The 17,320-nt window shown below is 39.9% G+C and overlaps 1 protein-coding gene across 3 annotated transcripts in view; it reads left to right on the forward strand.

Annotated features, from left to right (window-relative positions):
* Window positions 1-17,320, forward strand: part of TENM1 (teneurin transmembrane protein 1) — a gene marked incomplete at both ends in the record, with an annotated part of 588,520 nt that overhangs the window by 494,021 nt on the left and 77,179 nt on the right. For all 3 annotated transcript variants that reach the window (XM_081221281.1, XM_081221282.1, XM_081221283.1), the window contains one exon: window positions 16,208-16,362. In XM_081221281.1, the coding sequence (XP_081077407.1) occupies window positions 16,208-16,362 (155 nt within the window). The remainder of the gene's footprint in view (window positions 1-16,207; window positions 16,363-17,320) is intronic.

Here is a 17,320-nt window from a genome sequence, read left to right on the forward strand (position 1 = left end):
CCCATTCTGCCATACCCTCAGCCACACTGAGTATCATTAAACCTCTTAATATATGCCCATCTGATCAGTGGAAAGTGTTATCTCATAGCTTGTAGCTTTAATTTGAATTTGTTTAATTTTAAGTGAAGAGGAGTGTCATTTCATATCTGTTGTGACCATGTGTATTTCTTTTCCAGTAAACTCACTTTCATATCCTCTGCCAGTTTTTCTACTGAGCCGTTTGTCCTTCTCTTTTGAAAGTTAAGAAAAGCATCCCTTTGTCTCTCCTATGTGTTGCAAATATTTTCCAAGTTTGTCATTTCTTTTAACAATGTAGAAGTTTTCTAACTTTATTTGGTCAGATTTAGCAATATATGCAATATATGTCCTTAAGGTCTCTAAAGTTTGTGTCCTTCTAGAAAAGCCTTCCTGTAGTAAAGGTACTTTTAAGGCAAGTGAGCAGGCCTTTCAATGACCTTTAAATCGTACTCTTTGTATTTCCCATTTGGGCCCCGTGAAATCTGGAAAATTTAGGAAGTGTTTAGAGTAGTTAAAACCAGAGACTTTGGAATCAGGCAGGTAGGAATGGGTTCGAATTTATTACTAACATCTCTGAGCCACTGTTTTCTCATCTGTAAGATGGAGACAGTGCTCCTACCTTCCTTATAGGGTTATAGAGGATAAAATGACACAATATGGGTTAAGCCAGTATCTGGCACAGATTAAGTACTAAATAAAGTATGATGATAAGAAGGAGGATAAGTAAATTTTTTAAACTAATATTAACTGGATTGTTTTCAAGACTAGTAGTAAACGTTTTGTTTTCAAAATTGTTTTACTGTATTCAAATTCTCTTCTGTCAAACCTTGTTGATTGTATATACACAGCCCTACTTTAATTCTCTTTGCCTGGAAAATACATTGTCCAACTAAAAGGAAAACTTGCAACTATGTTTTTAAAATACTTGGAGAGAGGTACTGAAGGGAGCTTGGCTGAAGAAAAATGTATGGAAAGTCACAAGTACACATGTGTATAAGGAGACATGCTACGCTGTCATTACAGTGTAAAAACTGGAAACAACCTAATAATCTGTCAATCGGGTTTGGTCGAACGATGGAATATTATACAACAGTAAAAATGAACTAACTAGATACCCGTGTAAAAACATTAATAGTCACAAAACATAAGGTTGCATGAATGCAAGAGAAAATTGCAAAAGAATATATATGTGATATCATTAGCATATTTTTGTGGTAAAATATACAAAACAAAATTTACCATTTTAACTTTTTTTTTTGGCTGTACCTTGCAGCTTTTGGGATCTTAGTTCCCCAACCAGGGATTGAACCCAGGCCCCGGCAGTGAAAGCGTGGAGTCCTAACCACTGGAGCAGGGAATTCCCCCATTTTAACCATTTTTAAGTGTACGATTCTGAGGCATTAAGTACATTCACATTGTTGTGCAACCGTCACCACCATCCATCTCCTACATAAATTTTTGAAGCATAAAAACATACTGTATATTATTTTTTGACATATACATATGTAGAAAATGTAAAAAAAACATGCAAGGCGAACACACTAACTGCAGACTAGTGCTTACCTCTGGGGAGGGAAGGGAAAAGGGAACAGAGATAAAGACATGGGTTTTGACTGTATTCATAATATTTTCTTTTTTTTTTTAAGAGCTATATGAAACAAATGTTAACACCTATTAAATTGAGGTGGTAGATGCATGGCAGTGTGTAATGATTTTCTGAGTTGTCGACCATTTGAAACCTTTCATAATTAAAAAAATGTTAAGTCAGAAATAGGGTTTAGAAAACAACTTGCAAATTTATACCTGAAAATTCCATTTTAAAAAGTGTTTTAAATAAGGCTTTCACTCATACAGAGACAGTGTTCAAAATATTTAACAACCTTTAAAGCACAGGAACCAACATATCAGAACACACACCAGCTTTGGCCCTGGAGTAGGGTCTTCAGGGACCCCTACAGTGGCCAGTATTAATCCCTTATTTTCTGAACTGATTGGATGTGAGTGAGGCTCTTCCATTAGCTTCAGAGCTCACCAACACATCTAGTGTGTGTCCATATGTGGAGTTCCCTAAATGGCTGACACTGAACTTCCTCAATATTAAAGAGCCTTGATATAATGAGTCAGCTTTATCATTGACCAAAGAAAGTCACTGTTCCCTCGGGAGTGAGTCCTGGGCCATTTCAAGTTTCTCTCTGAGGAATCAAAGGCTTAATGACTGAAATGTGAGGTTGTCTTTAAGCCCCAAATATCAAAGCCTAGCCAGGAAGCTGCAGTGTTTTTTGCTCTATTTTTCTTCCAGTTTCATTTCCTAGCTATTCCATTTGGTCTTTCAAAAGGCTTGTTACACTGTATAATAGGTTTTTGGGGAAAGGAAGGTGGATGGGTGCCCCAATTTACCAGTATTTGCTCAGGAAAGAAAGCTGATTACAGCAGTAATTTCCCTTAGAAGGCAGGAATCATTCCTCATTGTGGAAGGCGTCTCTAACCCAAGGAAACTGAAGCCATGGTAATAGATTGATAGGTCTGCTTTGTCCTCCTCCCCATCACCACCCCCCAGTCAAAAACCCATCAGAATGCCTTCTGCCAAGACTACCTACTTTGGTTTCTATAATCTTTTCTCTGTGTTCTCTTGAACAAAGTAAAACCAGAACTGTAGGCAGTCAACTGCCCCAGCCCTACCTTAGGGCTTGAGGTCCCTCAAAAGGTGCCTCCCACTTTTCCCAGAGTGGTAAAACTGGGGGCATCTCTGGGGAGAGTGGTCTGAAGAAGGGCTACTTTTAAATCTTCTGATTTTAGCCTGTTAGGCTTGAAATTTTTGAGAACCCAGAGATCAACACTGAGAGCCCTCAAAACCTTTCTTTATGTGGTTGTGGAGGGGGGTGTTCATTTTTGTTTTTTGTTTGTTTGGTTGGGTTTTTTTAGTTATGCTGGGCACTATTTTATTTCCCAAGTATATCTGGTCTAGTTTTAACAGCATGACTTTATTCAAATAATCTATTTGAATGTTTAAAAAAAAATTAGTCAGTTAACACATGACCAAAACCGCTGCCTTCTGAATTGGCCCTAAATTGATATCCTCCTAGTTCCTGGAAATGCTGAATATATTTTGAACAGTTGAATTAAGGAACCATTGCAGCTGCAAAATGTTATCTAGCAGTATTTGTAAATGCCTGTTTCCTTTTGTTTTACCTTCTTTATTAGACTTGCTGGCTGTTATTAATTTGTTTTTTTCTAATTGCACAAATTGTTCTCTTTCTAATATAGAGCTTAGTCATTTATTATTCTATAAACACATAAAGCACTTCTGTATGGCAGGAACTATGCTAAGTGCTGTCATCAAACACTGCAACCATCTCTTGTTACAACAAAGATCTCCTGGTTATCAAGCAGGTGCCCAGAGGTGTGCATCATCTTAACTAATACTTTCAACATATTTAACTAGTGTCAATGAGACACTAGTGTCAATGACCCACTATACTCTTTATAAGACTCCCACTGGTTTTAGCTACTCTGTCAGACCCATGTCATGCTCCTGGTATATCTTATTAGAAAAAGAACCATGTTCACTGACCTTCAGTGTTTTGTTAAGCTTTTCAAGCAGCAGACAATCTGGTCTGCATTGGGAAATTTGGAAATTATAAGTGCTTTAAAAAGGCTTGATCCCTGCCTGTGAGTGAAATATGATCTGGTTAGGGAGACAAGGAAGGAATCGTCAGAGGAAACGGTAATCAGCATTAGGTTGTGTGATATAAACTGTAAGCACTCAAGGGGCTCAGAGAATGGAGAGCTGGTTGGGACTTGGAGAAAAGGGGAGAGGAAAATGAGCAGAAGGGGGAAGATGTGGAAGAAAGGAAAGGGATCTGAAAAAGGACTGGACACGTGGGTAAAGAAAAACTAGGGACTAGATTCTAACCTCTCTTCCTGGTAGGTGAAGTGAATTCCAAAAGGAATGAGATCAAAGAACAAGGCAAAGAAGTAAGGGTAGGGCAGTGGAGAACAAAGAGGCCATCTAAGTGGGAAGTGAATGACTCAGCTCTTCCTACGAAGGTTGGGGCGGTCTTGAAATGGATTGGTTAAAATGGCCCTGTCTCAGTATGTAAAATGCATTCTTGAGTCTAGTCAAAAAGCCTCACACTCTTAGTTACAGGCCAAGCTTTAGATTTGCAACGTAATGACATATACCTGATGTGATCCTCATTCCTAGCCACTTATATCAGCGGAATAACACATCTCTTCTAAGAGGCTCAGATTTCTACCATCAGACAAGATTGATGAAATTGTTTGATATACTCAACAAGGAAGTACCTCCATCAAGATATTTGCAAGTCTTTGAGTTAGTTTATATATTATAATTATTGAGGCTAGACTTGGCACTGTGTCTTAAAAAATGAGTAGGATCTGGATACTGGGAGAGGGAGAGGGGATTCCAGGCACAGGAGTAGTGCAGGCAAATATGTAGTGATAACCAGGGAAAGAGAAAGATGTGTTTCAGAGACAGTGAGTAGACCAGTTTGACTGGAAAAGTAACACAGGACCCCTGTACAGACTGCTCCTCACTATCAGCACGGAGGAGACGCTGACAGAATGGCACAGAGGGTTCCTGCCATCTAAGTCAAGCTGTGCTGAAGCAGGTCATCATGTAACAGATAATCCACAGCAAGATGCCAGAAAACTAACAGTTAATCAAAAACAGAAATATTAACACCACTTGTGTTAACCTTTCAAAAAGATTTCACAGACTATTCTGTTTCGATGTGATTTTATTTGATCTTTACAGTAATCCACTGACATGGGCGTCTCAGCTTTTCTTCTCGCAATTAGACAAAGACAAAATCTCAAGGACTGGGAGATTGTGTAAATTTTTGAAAGTCACAGTCAGCCTCACAACAGGATCTCCTTGTAGCTTCTACCCCCCAGACTCTTTCCTCCTACTCTCATAGCTCTCCTGAACATGTCTGGGTAATTGAACTTAGAGGAAAAAAGGTGGGGAAATGGCCTTGGAAACCCCAGTCTCAATCAAGACAAGGCCAGAGATGTCACCAGCCCCCTTTGAACAGCGAATCCCAGTTTTTTTCAATACCTTTCAATGTAACCTTCTTCTGCACTCAGATTGTCAAACTTGTAGGTCAGAGCGTGGAAAAGAAAAAGTCAAAGAGTGGTTTGTCTCATTAGACAACTGCTTTGCTTAATTTTTTCCTTTTACTCAACTGTCATATTTGTGTTTGTTGTTGTTGTTATAATAATATATTTTTGATTAAGCCCAAATTGGTCCTCCTAAGTGTCTCTTTAAACCTCATTTCAAAGGTTTGAAAATTGTATTCACAGAGTGTTCATCACCCTGCCTTTCTGACTTCCTGAACTTCTCTTCTAGTGTTAGCTTCATTAGTCAAGATGTACGGCCGTTGGGAGAATTTTAAATGGGCCTTCCGCGTTGTCTTTGAATAGATACTACATGCAAATAACTTTCCTGCAGAAATTTTCATTCTTCTTGAGTTAGCCCACTATTGTGAATAGTAAGCAGTGTCAGGCTTAATTCCTCATATCCTCCTTTTATTGAGTATTCAGGCCAAGGTATTCTACTTAGTTTGCTTTTTTATCAGAACCTCTTGGTCGTTCACATATCTTGAAAGAGACTTATTTTCCCCCAGAGTGTAACATCTGCAATTAGTTTTTTGCTGGTCCATGGGCAATAAATGAACTTTCCCTCCTCAAGCTAATTGTTCACGTAAGGTTCTTGTGAGGTGGTTTGTTTCCTTAGGATGACAAAGGCATTTCTACAAAATATATCTGACTAGTGTCCCAGATACAGTTGCTTGATAATTGAAGAATTTTTAAGGGGGGGTATATAAAATATTCAGCTCGTGTCCAATAAACCTCATTTATCTTAGCCCATATACTGAGTCCCCTTAAATCTCAGCCTATAGGCATCTTTTGAGCAAGAACTCTAGCACAAAAATAAAACATGAGATATGCATTTCAACTTGAACTAGAACTGTCTATTTAACCCAATCGCTTACACACACACACACACACACACACACACACACATACACACACACCTCTATAAAGCAAGGAAAAATAACTCATACCATCCCTAGTGTCTGGTGTCACTGTTAAATGTTGAGACACCAGCACCACCCCCAGCCCAGGGTCTCCCTGAGCCGGTTGCACAGCATGGAGCTTCATTTATTTGATTCTCTGGATGAAAACTTTAGCTATCTTATAAAAGCTTGAAGGCTTTTACACCAGTAGTTCAGTAGTGCAGTATTTCCCCTAAGCTAACAAAATTGTTTTCAACCTCTGCCTTGTCTCTGTGCTGAATCTAACATAGGGCACTCTGCCACTGACCCGGGTTATGGACTTAAAGCTTCTACTATGTCTGTCCAGCATAGAAGAGCCTAAAATGTTGAAGCAGAGCCTATGTGGAAATCTTTGTCTATGGTTCTAAGGCTTAGAAAAGTCACTTTCAGAAAGAATTATAGCAATGACTGAGCAATTAGGACACCACTTAGCACCACTGTAAGACTTCGCCCTCTTAAAAGGGCTCTCATTTCATTGGCTCTTGTGAGCTTCACACTGTTTTAACCCTGTGCAGTAGGTAGGGTGTGGGTTAGGAAATCAAGACAAGTCCTACAGCTAATCTGTAACAGAGGTCATCCTGAAGCCCAGATCCCCTGATGTGACCCTGGAGCCAGTGTTCTCTCTACTTTCCCTTATGTGGTCCAGAGTGAAGCAAATTAAGTGAAATCTTGAGATACTGCTGTTTCCTTAGAACTTCTAAGATTAGAGTACGGTTGGAAGAGATCATAAGATCGTAACACAAAGTTGTGTTGATAGAGCAAAGTGGATTTGCAGGGAACCTGAGCTATTCAGTGTAGCTATCTACATGGATCAAATTCAGTTGCAGTTAATTTGATCCATGGTCCTTATGCTATTTGCTCTGAGTGGTCAATTCCCCTTTTTCCCATATTCTCATCATCACTAATTGATAGGGGGCTGTACTCCTCTTCAAGGTCTTTGGAGAAAGAGATTACCATTGCCTCCTTTCTAAACTCATTTTTAGAGAAATTCATATGCAGATATTGACATCGTGGCATGCTTTATTTGATTCAAGATAGATGTGCTTCATTATAGATGCGTGGCAATTAAGCCTATAATTCAACAAGGTTTATTGAACATTTGTGCCCGGGTCTACTGGATTTGTTGAGATATAAAACTAAAGCATAAAATCCAGTTCTTGCCCTCAAGGAGCTTATTGCCTAGACAAAGCATGACTGGATAATTCACATTTGAAAAAAAAAAAAGAAGCAGCTTCTTTAGGTTAGAAAACAGAGAGACCAGAAAGTGGAGTTTACAGAAAAGGCTTTCTGGAAGAGAAACATCTCATAAAAACCTTAGAAGATGAACAGGAATTGAATTGGTGGTTGGTGAATGTAATAGTGAGGACAAGCTAACAACTATATATTACACACACACACACACACAATCTCAATGGCTTAACAAAATAGTCGTTTATTTCTTGCTCACATCACAGTCCAGTAAAGGTTGCCTGTAGGATAGGAGAAATCCCTGCTCCTAGCAGTGACTCAGGAGCCAGGCTCCTTCCATCTAGTGGCTTGTCAATCTCTTAGGCCTTGGAGTCCTCCAGTGGGTACTCTGCATCCAGCCAGCCTAGGGGGGTGGGGGGGGGCTCCATAAAGGAGCTCAACAGAGGTTTTGTTAGGGGCCAGGCCTAGAAGTAGCATATATCACTTCTTCCCACACCTAACTGCAGTGGAGGCTGGGAAATGTAATCTAGCTCTATTCTCAGAAAGAAAAATAGATAGGATGACCTGAATACATAGCATTGTCTCCGCCGTACTAAAGGGGGAGAGCTTCCTGAAGGAAGGATGAGGAAGAGAAGGGGGGCAGAGCAAGAGCAAAGTCAAGTTCAGCTTGAACACCTACTTTTCTGGTTTGATGAACTTGTCATAAATTCTGAGCTTTGATCTTGGTGGGAACAAAAGAAGCTGCGTGCTTAGCAAGCATTGTGTCACTAGCCATCCAGGGATTTCATTTTCCCGTGATGGAGAATTGTAACTAGATTTGATTATCTTTGGTTTCTCAGAGCTTATAAACCAAGACATAACTTCTTTTTAACTGGACTTCATTTTTTAGAGCAGTCTTAGGTTCACAGAAAAATTAAGCAGAATCTTTATACACTGAAACTACTCTGTCTGATACTCTAAAGGTGGAAACATGCTATTATACATTTGTCCAAACTCAGACAGTGTCCACCACCAAGAGTGAACCCTAATGTAAACTATGGTCTTTGGGTAATAATGATGTGTCAGTGTGGGTTCATTAATTGTAACAAACATACCAGTCTGGTGCAGGATGTTGATAGTGGGAGAGGTATGCATGTGTGGAGGCAGGGGGTTTATGGGAAATCTCTGTATCAGGACATAACTTTTAACAGCAGTACTAGTTATTAGATTTATTCTAAGTTCATGGATCTTGTCTGCTCACAGCAGCCTCTTCACTGACGATATATTCCTCTTGATTGACCTCTAGCAAGCATCATAAATTGGCAACTCAGAGAATAAATCTGGTTCAAAATATAATTCATTTGTCCCACTCTGTGTCTTTATTAAAAAAAAAAAAAGGTTGAGTGCATTTAGGTGGGACATGCTTTTTTTAGTTAACCTTTGTTTCCCCTAGAACTTGTGTAATCTAACACCTGACCTAACTTACAAACTAATGTCACCTGCCTGTCCCCTGATGACATATGAGTTTGTGACCCTTGCTTCTGGGGTCTCCTTTTTATTTAGTAGATCATAAATAATAGTCAAGTTACCAAAGTCCCTGTCACACGGAAGCTCTGGGTGCTTTCCTGAAACTCACCAGCTCTGTAGGAATGAAGCTGCAGAATATCTTTGAAGAATAATTCTGAAGAGGTCCAGGAGCTCTACAGGAATATAAGAATTCTTACAATTTCAGGGGAGGGATCATGGATCACTTTGACCATCTAACAAAAGCAATGGACCATCTCCTCATGACGATACACATACACAAAACATTTTGCAGATAATTTCATGGAGTTTCTGGACCCTCAGAAACCATTCTGTACACCACTCCTGTGGTAAAGTGATTGATAGCCCCATTTAGGCTACATGGGATAGTGATCAAAAGAATGGACATTGAAAGTCAGACAAACATGAGCTAAATCTAGCATTGGCAACCTGGAGTTAGTCATTTGACCTCTGAACCTCTATTTCCTCTTCTAAAAAATGACATTAATAATACCTACTTCACAGGGCTACTGTGAGGATTAAAAAGAGAAAATGTATGTAAAGAGTCCAGCACAGTGCCTGGAATATCTTAGTATTTATTCTCAGCAAATGAAAATGGTTATTATTTAGTGATAAAAGTCAGCCTTAATGGGTTTTTTGTAGTGCTTACCTGGATTTCACACTGGGCTCATCAGAAATTCAACATAGTCCTTCAGATTTCTGCTTACCTGTGATTTATAATCTGAGAAAACACTAGTGACCTTCATTTCCCCAGCCCATCCCCCAAGGCTGCTCCCATGGTACCGTGGACTTGCCCCAAACTAGTGCTTATCTCAAGGCACTGTAATTGCCTGGGTATTTCTCCATCTCCCCCACTGGTTTCTGAGCTTCTCAAGAGCAATGCCATATCTGTTTTATAGTCTGCAGTAGTCCCAGTGCCTAGTACAGTGCCTGACATATAATAGGTTCAAAATAAATCCTGAATAAATTAATAAGTGAGGACAAAAACAACTTTCCCAGTAAACTTTTAGGAAAATAGTGCTGGTGGAGGTGGGAGAGCTCTTCATTCACTGTGCCTTGCCTGGAAGGCTAAAGCTTTAAGAGAATGAGAAGGAGTGAAAGTGAAGACAAGTGGCCTTACCTGTCTTTCTCTCAATCACGATTCTTGGTCAACTAGCCCACGAATCTCTTGTTCCTCGTGATGTCTCTGAGTGCCTTCTGAGTCTTGAAAGGAAGGACATATTAGTCTGAATGCTTATCATTTTAATTTGTATTTAACTTCTTTGGAAATTGACCTTTACTGTTAGAATATAGTGTAACTTTTTTTTAATTAAAGAGGTCATCTGATTAAATAACTCACACTATTCACTTGTCCTGTAATGTTACGGTAAGTTTATTAGACTCTCTTATTTGAGAACTCCTGTTCTCATTGTTAACCACACAGTGAAATCATCTCAGCTGGCCATTAAGCTCTGCTTCCTTCCAACCCTAGTAAAACACAGATATTTGTAATCCCTCCAAATTCTAGAAGCTCCATTTGGTGTCTAACTAGCAAGATAACAGGCTTATTGTACAGAAGTAACTTGGCCCTTTCTGATTTTGGTAGGTAGTTATAAGTGGACAGTAGTTAGATCAGTTGGGGAATGGACTTTTCTGCCTAGTGGAGAATTTCCATATAGACCACACATATGATACCAATTTTCAGAGAATTGAAATGCACAGAAACAAAGCAAAAAATTTAAACTCTCTTTGATTTAAAGGGCACTTTATGATCAACTGGCTAATGTCAGCTACACAATTTAGCACACTCAGTATTGGAGATTGAGCTGATGCCATATTGCACTTAGGACATTCCCCTGAAAGTTTATTTTAACCATTTACCTCTGTCTCATAAAATTAAAGAGCAGATTGTGGCAGGAAAAAAAAAAAAAAGCAGTATTTCAGTTTTCTGGTTGCTAGGGCTGTAGATGGAGAGAATTTTATGACTACTTTCCAAAGCTTATATTCTGAAAGAAGGTTCATTTTTAATACAGAAATAATAAAAATGTAGGTGGCCTCAACAGCTGTAATTTTTATAAATTAAATGCAGAGATGCCTTCTGCCAACATTTGAAATTGGCATTCTGCACAGCCAACAACTCTGATCTTCTCTGTTATCTAATTTGGGATTTTAGCTACTATTTCCAGGCTGTTAACCTCCACATCTGGACTCTCAGTGATACCACATCAGGTTGCCCCTGCTGCTTCAGTATCCATCAGCAGCATCCTCTTCCCCAACAGGTGATAAATTTATTAGTAACTATCCAGGCTGCCCCAGCTTTAGGCAATTGTCTTCTTAAGAATTATAGTATTTATTCATTGGAGGATAATAAGACAAGGGAAGAAGTCAAATACTTTGGCCCGTTAATTTGCAGCTGTTTCATACAGAGCTATGCTTCACAGAGAAAAGAGCCTGCAGTTCAGATATTATATAATGTCCCCTACTTTGCATAAGACACTGTGAATAATTTTTTTTTTTTACAGGATGCACTTTATTTATGAGCAGGTTCCTCCATAGAAAGAGCTTGTTAGGGCTTAATGCTGATGAATGGAGACAGCACCATTCACACTTCCAGGTTATGGTCTGTCAGTGCTTTCATTATATGCACTAATTTACAAGGATTTATTTATTTTCTCACAAATGTAAAAATGTGCTCCAAGCTAAATATGCTGTCTGGGCATCTGAGGGAAGTGTATTCCTTGGTTGTTCGTCCCACCTCTATCCCACCCACCCTGCATCACTGCCTAAGCTTGTGGTAATCGCACAGATCTATATATTTTTTGCTTGCTCTAAAAATGAATACTGGTTAAAATGTTAAACCCTGGAAGTGAGTCTTTTCAATGCAGTTTAATTCCTTTCTCATTCAAAGACTGTGCCTTCCATTGTGTTTTAAGTGCTAATGAAAACCCTGTCAAGTAAGCACATCAAGGGACCTGACCCTTGGAACAAATTATGCCCACAGCATTGGGTAACAAATTTTGGAAATCTGGGTACAACTATATCAAAATATGAACGTCATACTGAATCTGTAAGATCTTGCTAGCCCCAGATGGCTTTATGTGCTCTGAAATCACTCACGTTCCCATCTCTGAAGAATAAAACTTAAAATAGACTGGGCATGTGCTACCTCCTCCCACTCAGTCTAACAAACAGTAATAGATCATACTGCATCATCAACATCCCTGGGCTATAAAGATACTCATTATGGGAGATGACCACGCCCCCTCCCGCTCCCCAGCCAAGTAATGGCAGAAATAATTCTCTTTTTCTTACCCGTGATTTCCAGTTTGGTTTTTAACCTCAGTGAAAATTAAATACCCTTTAAACCTCACCAGCGAAGAGTGTAAAACTAGTTGTTTGGGGAATTTGTCTGTGTGTTGGTTGTTTGGTTGGTTCATTGGTTGGGGTAGGAAAATGAGAGGAAATGAAAATATGTACATATAAAATATGCCTAGATGCATAAATAAAACACCTATCACACAGTCCCTCAAAGCCCTTTCTACTACTTCTTTTTCAACTCCAAACATCAGTATAACCCAATTAAATTTAATTAAAGAATCTCAAAAATTGGAGTATTTTGGAATTTGGACTGCGATAAAAGAAATTGCTACACAAATATATGAAAGGAGAGTATCCTACAAGCTGTCAGCCAAATGAGCCCTGAAGGCCAACAGCGAGGATTTAATAAGCCTCATCTGTGGAGTTCAGCTGACAGGAACAGAGAGAGAGCGGTTCAGTGTTTAGAAGTTCACAAAAATTAAAAGTGGGAAAACCATGTAAGTCCAAGATTATCCTCCCCAGATCAGGCCAAACTCCACCCTCTGATGGGGGTGAGGAGTGTAGTAGTCAAGGAACAGAACGGTCCTCTCTGATGTCAGCATAAAGATGTATGTTTCTGTACTGCTAGTTTCTGGAGGAATACATTTGTCTGTACCTTTTGGGAATGTTTCAGTTTTCAGGGATTTGATTCTCTAAGTTTTTCATCTCCCAGTTAGAGCAGCACTTGCACAGTATCCTCTTAGTCTTGCTTTCCATGTACCTGAATTCTTCGTCCTTTAGCGTGCACAGAACTTGGCACAGTGCCATTCAGTATGCGTTTGGTAAATAATTCATGATTTCATACACTTCAAGCCTGTCTGCTCTTAGCCTTTCTCTCTCCAGATCTGAGTCCTGATCTTTTCAGTTCATCCTCTTATGACAGCCAAATTTCCAAGTTCACATTCAGTGATATTGAATACAGAGGTCATAGAAGGTGATCCCAAATCATAGGCCTGCCACACACCAGACCAAATTCTAGGCATTTAAGAAACTGATTTCGGGGGCTTCCCTGGTGGTGCAGTGGTTGAGAATCTGCCTGCTAATGCAGGGGACACGGGTTCAAGCCCTGGTCTGGGAAGATCCCACATGCCACGGAGCAACTGGGCCCGTGAGCCACAACTACTGAGTCTGTGCGTCTGGAGCCTGTGCTCCGCAACAAGAGAGGCCGCGATGGTGAGAGGCCTGCGCACTGCGATGAAGAGTGGCCCCCACTTGCCACAACTGGAGAAAGCCCTTGCACAGAGGTGAAGACCCAATACAGCAAAAATTAATTAATTAATTAATAAACTCCTACCCCACCCCCCCAAAAAAAAGAAACTGATTTCGCCGAAACACAAAGAAAAATATAAAGCAGAGATAGCCCTTGATTCATCTTCAGTCCAGATACTCTGGAGATGAAAGAAATGTTCCTATGCCATCATCCTTTGACCTGCCGCGGTCTTAAAAGTCTTTTTAAAAACCTTCTTTACGGTCTTTATGCCACCAAAAATAATAAAGGGACTTACTGACATGGAATTCCCCTTGTTTGGACATGCTGGTTTCCTTGGAGAACTCACCAAAATGTAGATGACTTTAGAGGCATTCAGGGAAAGTTAAGATGAATGTGGGGCTTCCCTGGTGGTGCAGTGGTTGAGAATCCGCCTGCCAATGCAGGGGACAAGGGTTCGAGCCCTGGTCCCAGAAGATCCCACATGCCGCGGAGCAGCTAAGCCCATGCGCCACAACTACTGAGCCTGTGCTCTAGAGCTGGCGAACCACAACTACCGAGCCCACGTGCTGCAACTACTGAAGCCTGTGCGCCTAGAACCTGTGCTCTGCAACAAGAGAAGCCACCGCAATGAGAAGCCCACGCACCACAACGAAGACCTGATGCAGCCAAAAATAAATAAAATAAATAAATTTATTTTTAAAAAATGAATCTGTAACTTTTATAGATGTTAAGGATTAATACTTCATGAGGAACATCAGGATTAATCAAAGTACATCATAAAGTCGAGCCTTAATATTAACCTCCTGCCAATGAATTAACTCATCTAAAAGCAGTTTATTAAGTTGGGTTTATAAACTGTCTTTAGGTGAGTTCACTCTTTGCCAGGAAAATTATTGTGCGTGTGTGTGTGCGTGTATGTGGGTGCACGCATGAGCACTAAGAGGACATGCTGGTTATCACAGATCTTCCTAACTTTAACATACATTCTGAGTTTCACAAGGTCTGAATAAAGGAGAACTAGGAAAAGACTAAATTGTAAACTAGTTTTAAAGTAATGCCATGTGGTTATTTTCAAAGTAGCAAGGGAAGCAGGAGTTGAACCATGTGTTCTTTATCAGTGTCTGACACTTTTTAAATGCATTATTTCATCAGATACTTACTACAACCTAGGCATAGAATAACCAACTCATCCTAGTTTGTCCAGGACTGTCGCAGGTTTAAAACTGAACCCTGCCTCAGTCCCAGGCAAGCCAGGACAGTTGGTCACTTTAGCCAAGTAAAGCAATAAAAGGTATTCTGAGACCAATTTCCAACATGGGGAGAACCACCAACAACACCACCAAGCAATTCTACACCAGTTGGGTGTCCTACAATTTCACTTAATTCTGACGTGATCTACCCGTAAATAGTATCAGATCCCACAGGTTAAGGGGTGAGTCCTGCAGGACTGCCTCCCCCCAACACCACTTCACATGCCAATCACAAGTCCAGGTTGTCACCTGTGTTTCTGACAGAACTGCTATAGATAGGAGGTTCCAACAACTCCCTTCTTGGGTTCCATTATTTTGATAGAGCGGCTCAGCTAACTCAGAGAAACAGTTTACTCACTAGATAACTGGTTTATTATAAAAGGATGTAACTCAGGAACAGCCAGATGGAAGAGATGCATGGGGCAAGGTATGGGGAAAAGGAGAGGAAGCTTCCAGACCCTCTCCAGGTGCACCGTTCTCCCCAAATCGCCCTGTGTTCACCAACATGGAAGCTCTCCAAACCCTGTCCTGGGTTTTCAATGGAGGCCTCATAATCATAATTGATTAAATCATTGGCCATTGGCGTTTGAACTCAATCTCCAGCCCAGGTCAGGAGGTGGGACTGAAAGTTCCAATCCTCTAATCACCAGGTTGGTTTCTCCTGGCAACCAGCCTATCCTTCGGCCAAAGTGCGGCCCAAGTCACCTCATTAACATAACAAAAGTCACCTTTATCTCTCTCACCACAAGCAATCCCAAGAGTTTTAGGAGCTCTGTGTTAGAAAACGGAACGGAGACCAAAATTCTTTATTATAAATCACAATATCACAGGCAGATCATCTTTTCCATATTTTACCAAAGAGGAGGCTGAATGACTCAATCAAAGTCACACATCAGTTGTAAGTGGTGCATTCAGTATTAGAACCCCAGCCTTCTAACTGCTTTTATGTATTTTCCAAGAAACAAGACTGTAATTAGCACAGTGTGTAAAACTACTGTGAGAATTTTATTGACTTTTATTTTTTCTAGAAGCTTAACCATTCCTTTTGTGACACCATAATTTTTCTCTCCAGCTCCCCTCTGAACAGATAATACAGAGAAAAAACTCAGTCCAGTTTATCAGGATTATTACAGATTCCGTTAACTGAGTGTGAATTGATGAAAATAAGTTTAATGCTTTCCAAGTCAGTTATTTCTAATGCAACTATGAAAATAAGCAGCGGCCTGTGCATCTGCACTCTAAAAGAAATGTAACATACACTGCCTCCCCTGTCTTTTCCCATTTGTCTTAGAAGATTTTTTTTTTTTTCTGTTTGTGGGAGTAAGCAAGTATCAGGGGGGTGGAAATGTAAAACTGGACAACAAAATTATTAGACTGGCTTTCTCTCCACATATCACGTTTTGTCGTTTCTTCTCAATACACAGAGGAGTGAATGTGTGTCCAAACAAACCTCCCCCGTTACTGTTCTGTCTGTGCTGAGCAAAATTGAATCCATATGTCTTTAAAATGCCTTTTCATTTCTGTGGCTTCTTTCAAAATACTGATCTTGGTGCACATGTGGCCCTCTAGACTACTAATGCTCAATTGGTCTTCCCCAACAGGCATCACAGTTGATAGGCATGGATTCATTTACTTTGTGGATGGGACTATGATTCGGAGAATTGATGAGAATGCTGTGATCACAACTGTAATCGGCTCAAACGGTCTGACTTCCACACAGCCACTGAGCTGTGACTCGGGAATGGACATCACTCAGGTAGGCACCAATGGTTTTCAAGCGCTATCGCCATTTGGCATCATGGAAATGGATAACAATTTTCTCATACAGAAATTAGGTAGAAAGGAAGCCTGGCGTATCCATTATAACACCAGATAGCAGAAGTTTCTCTTTATTTAAGTTACTTTTTTCCGCCTCAGAAAAACTCAGTTGAGAGAAAAGAGTAAACTAGGATGGGAGTAACACTGGGGGTGGAATGTTGGCGTGAACATGAAAGTCTCTCAAATTTGAATCAATTAGAGGGTAAGGCCAATGTCACTTATTGACTATGGGCCAAGATGTGTAATTTTATTTTTTTTGAATAATACAATAACTCACATCTGGAAAAGTACTGACTACTAAAGTCTGGAAATCTTTTTTAATGAATATGTGAGCATGACTTATTATTCATGTCTATGTAAATAGCTATTTCTAGGGCGGTTCTTTGTGGGGTTTTTTTTTGAAGTAAAAGCAACATTCCCTCTGAGATCTATTTTACATGTATTTAGGAAAGCCTTTTGCCAATGAGAATAAAAGGGAAAATTCAGTGTAGTTCCCGTCGAGTTCAAAATTCTGATTTTACCAGAATTATGCAAAATCAGGATTAGACATGTAGAGATTACAGAGCATAGAGCGCAGTCCCAGCACCTTGTGGATGACTTTCTTAGTTTGCAGACACAAGCAGTTGGTATGTTCAGTGAGGGAAACAGACTAGACAGTCGTCAAAGGGACTTTCAAACTAACATTCCATGAATCTATGACTCTGATGAAGTAGGTTATTTATCTTTTCAAATGAATCACAGTAGAAGTTGAGAGTTCTAGAATTGGTTAGTGTATCAGAGAGGATGGTTTTGACTGCAAGTAGTAAGACACTTAACTAAAAGTAATTTGAACAATAAGATTTCATTAATTCACATAGTGAGATGACCAGAAGTAGGCAAAGATGCCAGCAGATTTC

The sequence above is a fragment of the Mesoplodon bidens genome (assembly GCF_964165515.1).
Source record: "Mesoplodon bidens genome assembly, chromosome: X".
Lineage (NCBI taxonomy): Eukaryota > Metazoa > Chordata > Mammalia > Artiodactyla > Ziphiidae > Mesoplodon > Mesoplodon bidens.